At 44.0% G+C, this 15,280-nt stretch overlaps 1 protein-coding gene across 27 annotated transcripts in view; it reads right to left on the bottom strand.

Annotated features, from left to right (window-relative positions):
* Nucleotides 1-5,099: 5,099 nt before the first annotated feature.
* Nucleotides 5,100-15,280, bottom strand: part of MAP2 (microtubule associated protein 2) — a 238,636-nt gene continuing 228,455 nt past the window's right edge. For 14 of the 27 annotated variants that reach the window (XM_064452055.1, XM_064452060.1, XM_064452063.1 and 11 more), the window contains 4 exons: nt 12,195-12,287; nt 10,604-10,685; nt 9,983-10,095; nt 5,100-9,272 (listed from right to left, as the gene is read on the bottom strand). In XM_064452055.1, coding sequence (XP_064308125.1) covers nt 9,057-9,272; nt 9,983-10,095; nt 10,604-10,685; nt 12,195-12,287 — 504 coding nt within the window. In that variant the 3' untranslated portion in view covers nt 5,100-9,056. The remainder of the gene's footprint in view (nt 9,273-9,982; nt 10,096-10,603; nt 10,686-12,194; nt 12,288-15,280) is intronic. The other 13 variants (XM_064452064.1, XM_064452065.1, XM_064452083.1 and 10 more) reach the window with 1 other exon arrangement.

Below are 15,280 nucleotides of genomic sequence, written 5' to 3'. Positions count from 1 at the left end.
ATCCCTCTGTTTGTACAGAGGTTTGATGTTACAGAACTTATGATGCAAAACATATCAGAGAGCAAAAAAAAGAGATTATCAACAGCTGGCACTGTCATAAGAACTGCAGTCACAAAGGTGCAGATTCTCCAGTTCAGCCGGGCTGTGACCAGCACTAAACCCAGGAGGTAGCAAAAATGGTTTATATTAGTTTGACAGTGGCTAGAGACCAATTTTGTTCTTGCCTTGTTTTGGAGACAACATATCCACCCACCACAAAGGGCACATAAAGCTGAAGTGATCTGTACTTACATAAGTGAAACAGCTTGCAACTTGGGAACTGCATGTGTAAGAGAAGCAGGAACTCTACAACCTGGAAGATATTACTTATCGGTCTACTGAACTTCTGCTTGAAGCAGAGGCTTTCAGATTTGCAGTCAGCTTTTGACTGTACCTAAATACTAACACTGCAGTGGGTGCTGCAAATCTAAAATCTTCCAGCTCAGTCCCCCGCTTTCCCTTACAGAGGGGATAGACAGGAAGCAAGCAAACTCTTCAGGGAGGTCGTTACAGTAGGCCAACAACAAGATGTCCTGAAAATTCACTTATGCTTTGTTCTCTCTAGGCAACGCTGGCATATTGGGCTGGCACAGAAACACAGGTCTGTCTGCCTGCAAAAAGATCAAAACTAGTGCAAGAAGTCACTGCTTTCAGGAAGCAAGTGTGGGGGAGAACACAGATGGCATCATTAGTTCTGCTGTACTCCAGCAATTCCCAGCCCACCCAAGTGCTTGGGTGCAAAAGATGCCTGTGACTTTTTCCATTTCTTCTCTTACTACAGGCAGCATCAGCCTGACATCTCCCCAAATCACTTGATTCTGCTTCATCACTGCTTTATTCATCGCACAGTTGTGTTTACACATCCATCACAGTACAATTCAGCCTTAATCCAGAAACAGTCAAAGCTGGCAGTATGCCACAGAGTGGGAACACTGAGAAGAACCTGAGCACGAAGCCCCACTCCACACAGGAGTGCCCAGAGGGAACTGCTCTAAGCCTCACCATCTTGTACTTGTTTTCAGGCTGATGGTCTCCAAGTCCTCAGCCTCAATCCCTGCCACACACGCTCCTATGTATTCATACCTTTAATTTATCTGTTATTCTCTTTGTGCAGAAAGAACTAGAATCCAAACTCTCAGGAGTATCTGGAGCCATTCTGTTGTGCAGCAGCCTTTCCAAGAGCAAAGCTGTAAACAGTGTGCCATTGTTTGGCACACTTCTGAGAGCTTAGTCTTCCATAAGCTGCCAGCAGGCTTTTGTCCTTGGCCAAAAGGACACTGAGGTGCTGGAGTGTGTCCAGAGAAGGGCAACGAAGTTGGTGAAGGGTTTAGAGAACAAGACTTAGGAGGAGCGGCTGAGGGAGCTGGGGTTGTTTAGTCCAGAGAAGAGGAGGCTGATGGGAGACCTTATCGCTCCCTACAACTACCTGAAAGGAGGTTGTAGTGAGGCAGGGGTCGGTCTCTTCTCCTTAGTAACAAGCAATAGGACGAGAGGAAACGGCCTCAAGCTGCGCCAGGGGAAGTTTAGGTTGGACATTAGGAAAAACTTCTTCACCGAAAGGGTTGTCAGGCATTGGAACAGGCTGCCCAGGGAGGTGGTGGAATCTCCCCCCTGGAGGCATTTAAAAGAAGGGTGGATGTGGTGCTTAAGGATATGGTTTAGTGGTGGACTTGGCAGTGATGGGATGGTGGTTGGACTCAATGATCTTGAGGGTCTTTTCCAACCTTAGCGATTCTATGGTTCTGTGACCCATGCTGAAGACCCTTTCTCTCTTGTGACAACCACAGAAAGTCAGCACTGATGGATGCCACTCATTTTACCCTTTCTCATATGGGTCTGTCAGGTAGAAGCAAAAGTTATTCCTTCATTTATCCATTTCTCTTCCTGGGAAGTCTTTGGACTGTCTTATGTAACTACACTGGAACACAGCAAGAGCATCAGCAGAGAGTGGCCTATTTCATCGGCAGTATCGTATACACTGTCATTTACATCAGTGTAAAGAGTGGGTCAAAGGCTGCTGGTTCAGCACAGCAACCTTATGCACCCTCTTTGCACTAACATGAACTACACAAGATAGAAGTACAGGGGAGATTAAAACAAAGGCCTGATTCTCTCCTTCCCAGGTGTTTTGTAAAAGTTAAAGAAACCTAGGAACGCTCTGTTTTTTCTTTAAGGGCTTTTAAACTCCACATGAAAATATTTCAACTGAAGTTCTTCAGAAGTCTCATTCACAGCTCTTCTTGCCAGCGCTGCTCAAACACAACACAACTATGCTTACAGAAACAATTATAAATGAGCCCCTAAAACTATGCAATGAACCCCTAAAACTACCAGATTTACTACTGTTGCTACATGAATTTGGGCAGGAGCAGGCTGTAGTCTAGCTGGATCAGATCCCATAAGGACAATCAGATATTTAATCCTTGGGCCATGTTTAGCTGGAATCAGTAGGGGTGGCATAGCACTCATGCATCTGAGAATCCTATTTTGAAACAGTGCAGAAACACACATCCTCCACAGTCACCACAGAGAGTTATTGCCTTTGCATGATGTTCAAGCAACAAATCATATTCACAGAGCTATCTAATTGCAATTAAATACATGATAGGTACAGGTTATGCTCCAACTAGATAAGGCAGGGAGAGATGCAACAAAATCCTAGAGATGACATGGGGGGGTCTCTGGGCAAGACTGGGTGGGGGGGGGGAATTAAAAATCCAGCTTTCACTGTCAGGGTATCACACCACCCCTTGGATCAGGACTCTCCAAGCTCTGGGATGTGACTGTTTTGGTAGTAGCTGCAAAACTTTTGCGTCCTTTTGGGGGGAAAAGATAACAAACCTTCTCCCCCACACACCTTTTTCACCTTCTTCCTGCAGAAGAGAGTGGGGATCTCTTGTTCCACTGAGTTACCAAACGTGTCTTCCTCTCCATTGCTCAGAAGAGAGCAGAGAACTGCCTCCGCCACATGCTTCTCCTACCAGAACAGGGGCACTCACACAAGCCAGGTTTGGGAGCCCCTCCATCAGGGCCACACTGTCATTTACCTTCCAAGCAGCATCTGGGACTTCTGCATGGCCACACACCTCTAGGTGGGAGGCTTTCTGCCTGCCACTCTGATCTGGTCTGTTTCACTGTCTCACCCACCTGGTTTTCTACCATATTCCTGTACAATGCAAGGAATACCCTGTGAGCTATGATAGGCACAGGAGGGACAGATCCTCTGTACGTCTAGCAAACATTGTCGCAGGATCCTGGGCTTCCCATGCTTTCAGCAACACTGTAGTTAATCAAGGTTTTATTCACAGCATGTACTCACCTCAGCGCTCCAACATCACAATCTGCTAGCAAATTACAAAATACATCCCCTGCCAGATACTGCTAATAAGACACAACAATCATAGAAATATCACCTCTTCTTTGTTCACTTTGAAAGGAGGAAACAGGTTCTTACCAGCTGTCCTCAACCATTGTCCTAGCGGTGAATGCTTAAGTCAGGGTTTACCCTTTTGTTCTCAACCACTTAATCCTTTTCCTTTTAGCAGGTGATACATTAGTTCTGCCTTATGCCTAAGCACCCTTAGGAGGGTGCTTCTAATGGATAATTAACAGCACTTAATTATTCCTCCAGGTAATTTGACTGCATTTTTTATGAATACTGCAGCATTATGTGAAAAGCCCTGCTTGCTCAGGGCCTAGGAAACTTCAGGCAGCCTGCTCACTTGTATCTCCCTCCTACTGCTCAGGGTCCCAGCCATATTCAGAGGATTCTTCTGTTAGCAAGACCCACTGCTGCTATCCAACTCTGCAGAGCTCACACAGGAGCTGACACTCAAGCTTTCATTTCACCTGTGTCACTGCATCTACATTTGCATGGCACAGGCTTGAAACCCCTCCAGGGCAGGCATCAGAGCAGGAGGAGGCATCAGAAGAAGGCTTGCTTGAGCAGGCCCAGAGCCCACAGTGCAAGGAAAGCCTGAGAGGTGAGGCTTCCCTGTTTCCCCACACCACAGCCCCATGCTGAGAAGGCACCTGGTCCACACAGGTGGTTTGGGCCAGCACACAAACATTTTCTGGAGTATTTATTCGTTCCACCTGCAACACAGAGCTGCACTTTCTCCCTGACCTGAGCTAAGGCAGGGGTTTAAGCACCCACCAATAGATCCAAAAAAAGCAAAAACTGCTTCAAGCATCCCTCAAACTTTGGGCAGTTTCCAGGATGACCTCAAGAGCTCATTGCCCACAGCTCCCTTTGCCTTTGGTCCACACCCCACCCCCCACCATCATTGACAGGCTGCAGGAAGCCGGTCCTGACCGCGGTCATCCATCGCTGCTGGCTGGGCTGAGTCCCTCATGGCAGGCGAGGGCGCTCCCTATGGCTGTGAGGGGAGGGGGTGCTGCGCCGACACCTCACGATGCCAAACCACCGCGAGGAGGCCATGGGCTGCGTGAGCCGTGCTGGGCAGTAGGGTAGGGGGTGGTGGCCGCCATTTCCCTGATGAAGGATGCTCTGGGGAATGGGGTGGCATCAGGCCTGTCGAGGGCAGCAGCTCTTCTACCAGTGGTAGAGCCGTGATCCAAAACTGTGACAAGTCCCTGCTGGCGGCCCAGCTCATGACAAAGGGATGGCTCCAGCCTTTGGTGACACCTTGGCATGCCTCTGCGCTGAAGGCAGCCGAAGGGAACACTGTGCCAAGAGAGGGGAAGCTGGCTCGTTTGTGGGCCTCCTCTGCCTGGAGGGCTCAGCTGCTCAGTGTGGGGTGATGCTAAACCTTACCTCCAGGCTGGGACCCTAGCACGAAGGACAGAACAATGTATTCACACAAAGCAGAGAAATATTACCCTGCAGAAGAGGACGCTAACTGTAAAAACTGATTCTTTTGGCAAGAAGTAACAGAGACTAGCTGAGAAATACGATGTAATCTGCTCTGACTTCTGGCAAGCCTGACTGTGCAATACCAGCAGATGTATTATACTTTTTTTTCCATGCAGGGCAGTGATACTCAGTGGTTGAATGCAGGAGGAGCTGTATCACAAACAGTGGGAACCAACACAAGCAATTAGATGACAAGCGATTTTATTTTGCAAAACAATCACTATACAGCAACAAATACAATTGCAAATCGGATTGAAAAACATGAACTACCTACCACCAGCCATTCAAGAAATGCCTTTTATGGTAACAGGCTCTAGAATTATCAGAAAAAACACAGGTTTGTAACAGCAGACTGTATTCCTTGACATCCCAGCATACAGCATGTTTATTTGTTGGCTTTTTCTCTTTGCTAAAGTTGAAGTGGCTTTTATACGCTTGACTTTTCCAAGTGTGAAACTAATTTACCTTCCTGCAGTGGGAATTGCTGGAGTTGTAGAGGGAGTTGCTTTAGCAATCTGACTAGTGAGTAAACTCGACACACACCTAGGCTAGAAATCTACCTGCGTCGATTTTCATAGCAAACGTGATCTACTCTTCAAGGCGCTTGCCTTTGAAGGGACATTTGTACTTGGGTTTCAAACAGTATTTGGCCCAGCATGGGAAAAACTTCTGCTCACATGTGGCAGGCCACACAGGTTGCCTTTCGACTCCCTTTGGGTCGTGTATATAAGGCAGACTTAGATTTGCAAGCAGTCATGATGAGGTTACTACTGTACCTTAGCAGAGCATTGAATGAATAATACCATTTACTGCTGTACAGTGAAAATATACATAGCCCTTGTGGGCGCACAATTTCCCTCATCGGTATTAATTTTTCCTTTATTGTTGCTGGACAGATGTTTGCTCAACTTTGATTTCTTTCTGCTTGTGGTTACATGGAAACAGAACTCTGCAGATGGGGCAGAAGCACTTTTTTTTTGGTCTCTACAACATGATGGATTATTAATTCGGGGCTCTCCCCTACTATCCAAACAAGGTTTCACCATTCTTTTTGTCTAGATTATCTCTGCTTTGTTACAGAGTTGGGTCTCAGGCACCCAACATACCTGCTGGCTCAACATGCCTGTGGAAAAGGAACACAACGGATGCAGTTTCCAGGAAGCTGGCTCTATCTTCTTTAGTGGGCATTACATATTTACAAAACCATTGTTTTTAAAACCAACACTCTTCTTGAGAAGTTAAGATTAATATGAGCTTTTTCAGTGAACATCTAGAGTCATGTAACATAACTTGTTTTGTGGGGTTTTTTTTATTATTTAACAGCACAATACCCTTGATTTCTTTTCATTCATCTCCACAGCATTCTAGGGTTCTTTCTATGGAAGGAAGATTATGATTACAAAGGTCTTTGCTTGAATCAAGACAAGAAAGCTCATTTTAATGCATGAAATAAATGACTTGGTGTGTTACACTACTCTAACTTTGGACTCATAGGTGGATTAATTAAGCTTCATTTTCAAGAGTATTTCAATTTTAAAAGCAGAATAAAAAAACTTGAGTCTCAGGTTAACACTGTTCTCACTAGCTGGTGTTCAGCTTCAGAGAAGCTGAGGTTCAGCAGTACCATAGACTCTCTCCCACACTGGCAAAAGGCATTAAAAAAAAACCTACTGCAAGACTAATTTATATTAATTGATAGTATGATCAGAGCAACATGATATAAACACTGGTTTGTTTTTTTTTTTTCTTTATGTCTGTTGTTTTTCTGGAAAAATGGGAAGAGGCTTTTAATGCACCTCACTCGACTCTGTTTCCATGTGAATTCTTAGGATTGCTCTAAGCAGAAGTATAATAAACACAAGGCAGAAATCAGAATCCTCCAGATGCACTTAGCATGGTTCTAAACTCACTGTCCTTTGTATAAAACAACCGACTTACTAACAGTATTAGGTACTTTATAGTGTGAAAAAGCTTTCTGCAGAGCTGAAATGTCATGTGTGGGGCTGTTAGGAGTTCATCTTCAGTAACATTTTTAGTGATGTAACCATTTTGTTTTGTCTCTGTACTGCTGTGACAGCTTAGCCAAAATCCCCCTTTGGTCCACTGAACATTTACTCTCTAGTAACTGTGCATTTACTACCTGAATTTAATGATGGGGAATCCTGTGCTATTATTAGAATCCTTCTCCACAAACATAAAAATCTTCCCTATGAGTCTTTTCAGATCAAACCCCAACACACACACGCACACATACAAATTAAGGAAAGAGAACAAATCAAAAGCTTCCAACACACAATGTTAACCTAATACATGTATCAAGTATAGCTCAACCGACAGTGCAAAGTTTAGTTAATAGATTTCAAAAGGAAAAGATCAAAGAATCTGCAAGAATGTAAACTGGTCATTTCATAACGTCTACTGTACATATAGTATCAGCAGATTATTATCTGCTGATGAGTAATACTACCATATTACCTTCAGTGTTCTCTTAGTGTCCATAAGACAGTATTGGAGCTCTCACACGTCACTCCGTTAGATTGGTTGTTTATACGTCTCTGCCCTTTATCTTTTATGCATACTTTTTCTTATACTTTTTATAGTCATTATAATCCCACTTTGCTCAGATTTCAAGATGATGAATCGCTATGGCAACCCAGTCTAGGGAGCTCATTTTATTTATTCATGTACTATAATTTACAGGCATCCCTGTTGCATTTATCACTGCTATCTGAGTGCCTGAGTGTATACATAAGACATCACTGAAGGAGTGGAAACATCTTAGTACTTTTTAATGTGTTTCAACTTTAGCAAAAGAAAAAAAATAAATAAAACTAACATTCACTGTTACTACAGGAGTTTAAAAAAAAAAAAAAAGAAAGAAAAAGAAAGAAAAAAAGCCAGAACTAAACTATCGTGGATTTTTTAAAAATCCAGAATCCAAACTCAGCCATCTTTGGAGACCCTTTTACAAACGTCTGGACCCCACAAAAATCATACCTTTGTGAAGAAAGGGAGGGAAGGGAAGAGGAAAGGAATCCTTTTTCTAGCATCACAGAAGAGACTTGCATCTGGCACTAAAACAGGGTCACGGCTTTTAGTTGTTACAGAAAGCAACTTCATGCTAAAATGTTCATCTTTTTTAAATGTATTCTTACGAATAGGGAAAAAAAACCCTGCTAACATCTACTTTTACATACCTAAAATTGCAACACCAAAGGGTGCAAGAGACACAGATACTGTGGATAAAGAAGTAGAATATTCAAGTATATGAGGAGGGCATATCACAAATGGCCACAGAGAAATATATATATATCTATAATACTGTATCAAACAGATGGAAAGGATGTGAAACCGGTGGTGCGTACACAAATCTAGCCGCTTAACCAACTTTCTAATCAGACACAAGTCCATTGGGGTGGAAGTACTTGCTTTCAACAGCTCTTTTACGTCACTTCCCCAGGCATGGTTCAAATGTTTCCAACTATTATTTTCAGTTATTACTTAAATAATTTATTGGCTTTTCAGCTATACACTGACATAATTAACCAGATCAAAAAAAATGTTAATAACTTAATTCAACTTTTGTTCTACTCATTTATACAAAATAACACTTTTTTTTAATTAAACTTGAATTTCTCTATATGCCCTTCCTTCTTGTAAGCTGACTGTTAATTTAACCTGTAATAACTTACAATGGGCAACTTTAATTTTTTTTTATTTCCCCATCTATCAACAGAACAGTGAAATGAGCAACTTGGGATATTGACAAGGCTCTTCAGAAAGAGGTGGATGGCCTTCAGGCACATGAAAGGTAAAAATGCATTTTATCATAGTACGGTACTCCATGCAAGACAGAGCAGAGCAACAATAATTGTCCAATGTAACATACTGCAGTTGTATACCCATATAAAGCCAGTGTCTTCCTGTTGTAAATGGAGATCAGGCCAATTTCTGCATCTATTTAATTTTTTTTCTGGTTTTTTGTTGTTTTTTTTTTTTAACTGTACGGTAACTACAGGTCTTGGGATGTGACTTAGTTTTAGACATGGTAAAGAATGAATGTAACACCTGCTCTGAGCCCATTCCTGCCAAGAGCTCATGCCTAAATATTATTACTTCATACAATGCAAAATGAGCAAATTCATAAGCCCTGCTTAGCGAGGGCTGCTGTGACATCTTCAGCGAGGGTAGCAAGCTGGGGCGATTCAAGCAGGTTGATGCTTCCAGAGGACGAGACGTTGCTGAGTCTGCGTGGCGAAGCCACGCTGGACCTGCCTGGTGACTGTGTGATGATCTCAGCCCCATGATCGACACGGGCTTTAGCGTGCTCTCTGAAGTTTAGCTTCTGGCTGTCAATCTGCTCCAGGAAAGTAAAGAATTTAACAGATTATATAGTCACCAAATTACCTCATTATAGATCATCATTTGGGTCACATTTTGTTTACTTTTAAGAGCTCTTACAAGGATTGAAGCTTCTTCACTCCTTAGAATAATTGAAACTGAAGATTTTTTCACCTTGTTTAATATGTATTGGCTTACTATGTTACATTCTCTTGCCGTTTGTGTCTCTGGAACGGTTGTCTCTAAGGATGGATGCCTTAATGAGCGGTACCATTGTTCCTAGCTGTATGAATTTAATAGACATTTTATGGGCATTGTGATTTGTTTCTGAAAACTGTTTTTTCAAATGTTTGTGGCGTGATCTTACTTTCAAGATGTCTTCCTCCTGTTTCACAAAGCAGTCCCAATCCTCTGGGATAGTCATGCTACAAACATATTAGATCACACCTATGCTGTACAACAGTCCCAGACAAGGTTTATCTTTAGGGGGAAAGCCAGTGCACAAACTACAGGACGTTTCATTTTAAGATTCACTCTCAGCTTAGATGTGGATTTGAGATTGGTCATTCCAAATTCCCAAAGGAGCAAATGGCATGTGAGTGTGCTGAAAGGGGAACAAACAGATGTTCCCTACTCAATTCAGAGCCACTGCTGAATTCACAGCTCTAATAATTTCACCATGTCAGTTGCACAGAGATAGCCTTTTCTCTGACGCTGTCCCCTTACCTTGACGTTACCTCCGCCAGGTACATGGTGGGCATTTTCCAGTGAACCAACTTTAGCCTGAGCTTTTTCTTTGAAATCCAGTTTCACACTCTCAATTTTCACACGCCCACCTCCTACACAGAAAAAGAAAATACAGATTAAGGGGTTGGAATGGCTCAAGAGAAAGGCTGACCTGATGCACATGGGTGCACTCATGTTACTTCCTGTCTAGTTGAGATCTAATGGTTTTAGAGAAGCACAGAATACCATGCTGCGTGTTCAGTAAAACATAAAATCTTCAACACATATGCAAACTAAGCACGTGCTGCAGCCCTACTGGGGTTTTCATGGGGTTTAAGCACATGCTTAAGTATTTTGCTGAGTCTGCATTGCAGTATCTTATCAAACTGACATTATGCCACAACAGCATCCTTCTGCTTTATCTACTCTCTAAACTAGGTGGTCCCGTACCTTCTGTCTTTATATATTTAGTTAAGTAGAGTTAAGAATATTATTTTCATTACCAAAGTTTATTTACTTTCTCTTGGACTATAAAAGAGAATGGTATTATCCATGATTTCTCCTTCACATAACAGGATTAGGTCTTTGCTTTGTCCCACATCCCAGAAATTCCTACAATACCTGGCTTGTGGTGGATATTCTTGAGTGAGCCACATTTGGAAGTCACATGACTCAAGTCGATCTTCTTGGTTACAATTTGTACCTGTCAAAAGCACACACGCACAAAAATTAAAGGAATGGAAAGGGCAAAATAAATAAAAAACCAAGCCCTGCAGAGGAAGAGCCCTCTACAAACCACTGGAAAAGGAGAGATGGTTAGTAGAAAGCAGACCATGCCACAAAGGAGGAAACACCTGGATTAATACAGCAAGCTTCCTTCCCACCTGGGAAATGGCAGAGCTAGGTTAAGCTTTACTATTAGCAAAACAAAGAGGAAGACAAAGCAGATCAGCATTCTTTTTAAAATGTTTCTGAGCTTCCTCTCAGGGTGGACGCTCTGAAGCTCTGCATGCAGCAGGATCCCTCCCATTTGCTTCTGCTCTTGAATGTGCATCCTGGCAACTAGAAATATTTTGGTGACTTTTTTTTTTCTCTACCATCTGTTTCATGTTTTTCTGCATCTGAATATAGTATGCATTTCAGCTCAATCCACTATGGAGTGTCTGATGAATCTACAAACGTGACTCCTGCAGGTGTACCTAAGCTGGTTGGTGTTCAGCCAGCTGACTCGGTGGTCCTCACCAGATAGCAGCGGGGCATCGCCCTGCTCAGCCAGGCAGCAGCACAGGCACCCTCCCTCCTGCTGCTGCTCTGTGCCCTGCTGCTGGCTGCGTTGCCTTGACTGTGCTGAGCCCAGCTCAGGAACAGCCACAGAGTGACACTCCTGCCTTGTTGCGCTCCCAACTAGCTCCCAGATGCGACCCACAATCACATTAGGCTTAAGAAGTTGCAGCCCCTCCAAGCCAGACAGGAGCTCCAGGGTGGCTGCAATGCCACTGATCTGCTCACATCATCAGCAATGACTTAAGCCAGCCCTGCTGGCTGTACTGAATCTGTTTGGATCAGGCGTGCCCACACCATCAGCTCTTCCATCTGATCATTTCCATCAGAGGGGTCAGAGCCACCTTAAGCTATTCCTGCTAGAACTAACGGGCATCTGGGCAAACCCTGAGCAACCTCAGTTTGTTATAATGGAATAATGCTGTGGCATTAACATTAGCACTCAGCATGCTGGCCAATCACACCGTCCCTCTGAGCTTTCTTTGTCCCTATGCATTATTTTTCTTCTTTCTCTCAGGTTAGCTGAGGAAGGACTGATGCACTGGAAGATGCCCATCTGCGAGGCTGGAGCCTCACTGTGAGCTGGAGTCTCCTTCTGGAAATTATTTTCTTGGGCCACTCCCATAAGAGGCACTGAACCATTTTGTCTCACATTGGACTTTTACTGTCAGCGCCCTTGGGCATTTAAAGATAACCCTTCTTTTATCATTTCCTTTTTCCCTCCAAGTTCTGGAAACGTGATAAGCTCTGTGGAGAAAGATCAGCAGGCCACCACTGCATACTCAGGGCTCACACAACTACCAGACCAGACTCACGTGAAACAGTAGCAAGAAGGAAAGTAGATCAGAGAAAGGAAGACAGAGGGGTCTGGCTGTGCAAGGTGCGTCACCACAGTGGAGGTGCCTGTTCACAGGGTGTCTGTACTACTTACATTTCCTCCCCCTGCAGAATGTTTGATGTTATCTCTGGAACCACACCGGGACTGAATATCACTAAAATCGATCTTCTTGTTTAAAATCCTAACCTAAAAGGAATTGGAGGTATCTTACTATATACCATACACAAACTCCACCAGGGTGCAGGACAAGGGAGCCAGGGTAATTTTTACTCCTGCTGTGACTCCTTCTTCTGACACTTGTTTTGAAATATAAGTAAACCACGCCAACCTCTGTGCTTAGTATAGTCCTTGGACAGCCTCTCCTAGGCTCTCTTGAGTGATGGCCAGTGTTTCTGCTGAATTGGCCACAAGGCGAAGATGGAAACCCTCCTTCCAACAACTCAGAGCTCCAGCCTTTGATGCAGAAATCCCAGATCCAGCCAACTCAGGCACAGACTGAAATCCTGAGGTATTTTGCCCCTCCTTCTGCCATACAGCCATAACCGCAGCTACATTCATGCAACAGACCTCAGAGTGTCCTGTGAAAGGGGACTGACAAAATTTATTAAACTGAAGTCAGAGCTCTCTGCTACTCTCTCTCTTTACTGTGGCTTACTAAACGGCAATGCAGAAAACAACAGCATCTGGAAACCTTCAGCTGCAATCATTGCTTCTTGATCTCTGGTGCTGGCCATAGAATTGGTCACAAGAACTTTCTGGTGCTAGTAGCACTGTGCTTCTCCCCTGCGCTCTTTGTTTCCTGCAGAATAAGTGCCCGACTTTCCCTTGATAGTGCCAGCCTCCCTTACAGATGTCAGGAGCCCATATTTTTTCTGTGCTACCTTAGCTACAGGTACACTGCAGGCATGCGACAGTGCCTGGAGGTGAACTCTGCAAAGGGAAGGCCAAGCTGTTGTGTGCTTCACGCCCACCTTGACCTGCATCTCAAAGCAGTTCCTCCACCTGGCAGAACTTAGGTGCCACCAATGACTGCCCTCCCAGGGAATGACGTGCTGCTGGATGGCAGTTACCAGTAGGCAGGGACAACTGGGTGCAGGGCACAAACCTGAGTGACACCACTTCCAGACTTCTTTCTGAGAAAGGGCAGGGGACTGTGCTCACTAGTGTTAGGCTTTTCAGGTGTGTGAGAAGGCATTTCTGGCCAAGGCTGCACCTGCCTTCTTTGCACCAAGACCTTTTACTTCATTATATTCTTTCTCTGGGTTAAGTATGAAGTCTTTATTCAAATGTTATGTTGGATTTTATTTATCTCTATGTTATTAATATACAATACAAATTCACAGAGAGCCACAAAATTTGGGGCATTATCTATTAATTTTGCTAAATGGCACTTGTAAAGCCTTCACTGACATACTACTTAGCACAGTCTTGTTTGGCTGCTGTTGTAGGTAAATCTACAGCGACTAACTGATACTGAGATAAGAGAGAGGGTCAGATACACTGGGGTACCTTGCCGCAGCTTCTTATAGCTCCAAACCAGCTGGTCAGTGGAAGGAAGAAGAACCCTGTGCAGTTTCTGCCTCCTGGCTTCAGGTCCTCAAACTGCCCCAGGCTCCCTGATAAATCTAAGATAAATCACTCCCTCTGTGCCTCACCTCTCCAAACTGGGAAAAGTTTTGACCCCTTACAGGGATATCAGATTTTGCAGCTCTTGGCTCATGCAGTACAGATAATGTCACATTTTAGATAGTAAGTCAAATCCTCTGGCACTGAGCACCTGGAGTGCGCTTTTGACTTAAGACCAGGAAACTCCAAGAAGAAATTTTCAGAGCGCCACACTTTGCAGCTAATGTGAAGAAATTCTACACAGCAAGCTGGTTTCATGGGTCCCCCACATTACATATAATATAACCAGTACATCAGCCAAACTATTAGGATGTTAAGTCTTCTCTCGCTTTAATAGGTAAAGATCTGTGGTGATGGTGTCCTCAGCAATAACGGTGATGACAGCACCAGAAAAACTCCACAGCTGGTAGATCACCTTCAGAAAGGCATCTCTGGTAGGCAAATTGACTTCTGTCTTTCTGTCTCCTATCTGCTTAATCTGTCCAAGTAAACCAATGTACACTGAAACATGAAAGCAAATGCCTTTAGAGTTTTATGCTTGTGCTTTCCCTTAATATATTATTTGTTCAGAAATGTACCCCAGTACCATACAAGACAGGTGCCACATCAGTTACAGAAACACATGTCAGATGTGCAGTCAGATCTGGCTCCCAGGGAGCTTCAGGCCAGACACAAGTGGGCAAACCAGAAAGCCTTCCTAGCATTTTCTGAGCACATCTCACTCAGCGATGGATCAGCAGCACCTCTTAGCAATGGCCACAGGGATGCATTTGCTCTGAAAATGCTGACTTAGAGGTCATGACAAGACCTCAGTGCTGTGGACTGGGGGCCTGTAGCTTAAAAATGGAGCCAAAGCAAGGTGATAAGTTGAAAGGGTGCCTTTGACCAAGTGCCTAAAGGTTGATTTGCACCCAAAGTCTGACAGTTTATGAGTCTCATGGCCCACGGACCTGGCTAGCAGATAAGTAAAGGACAAATCATCTAAATTATTCTCTCTGTCTCACTGGGTGAAACGTGCCCCTGTGTAGAGAGGCCAACAGGAGACCTATGTATCATTTATGTCCTATGCCGAGGGCTGAAGTGAGCTGAGGGATGTGGATGTGTTCTGCTGGTCATCTGCCACAGTGAGGAACTGCACTGATCCAGGTTTTCCCTGATGACCTGTTTCTCCTTTTCCTGGAATATATCAATATTCCTGCACATACTTAAATCATGGCTGCTCTCTGTAACTAAGTGTTCCATAAACTAATGGAGCCTTGTTTCCTATAGATTAAGGCTTTAAACTGCTAAACTGCTTAATCCCTCCATCCTATATTCTTCAGCAAGCCCTATCCCCTCTTGCCAGCAATACCTCCCAAGCTTTCTCCCAGGTCTGCTAGACTGGGCAAATAGAGGCCAATACACAAGTGGCCAGCTGTTTTGCTGTCTCTGATTGCAAAGAAGGGGCTGAGTTATCACTGCACTTCTCCCAATGACAGTGTTTTGCCACGTCTCTGTTTCCTATCCAGTCAGCAACTGTCACCCAACTTGAAGGGACCGCCTGTGCTTCTAAC

The sequence above is a fragment of the Phalacrocorax carbo genome, chromosome 5 (assembly GCF_963921805.1).
Source record: "Phalacrocorax carbo chromosome 5, bPhaCar2.1, whole genome shotgun sequence".
Lineage (NCBI taxonomy): Eukaryota > Metazoa > Chordata > Aves > Suliformes > Phalacrocoracidae > Phalacrocorax > Phalacrocorax carbo.
This window is presented reverse-complemented; position numbering and strand designations above follow the sequence as displayed.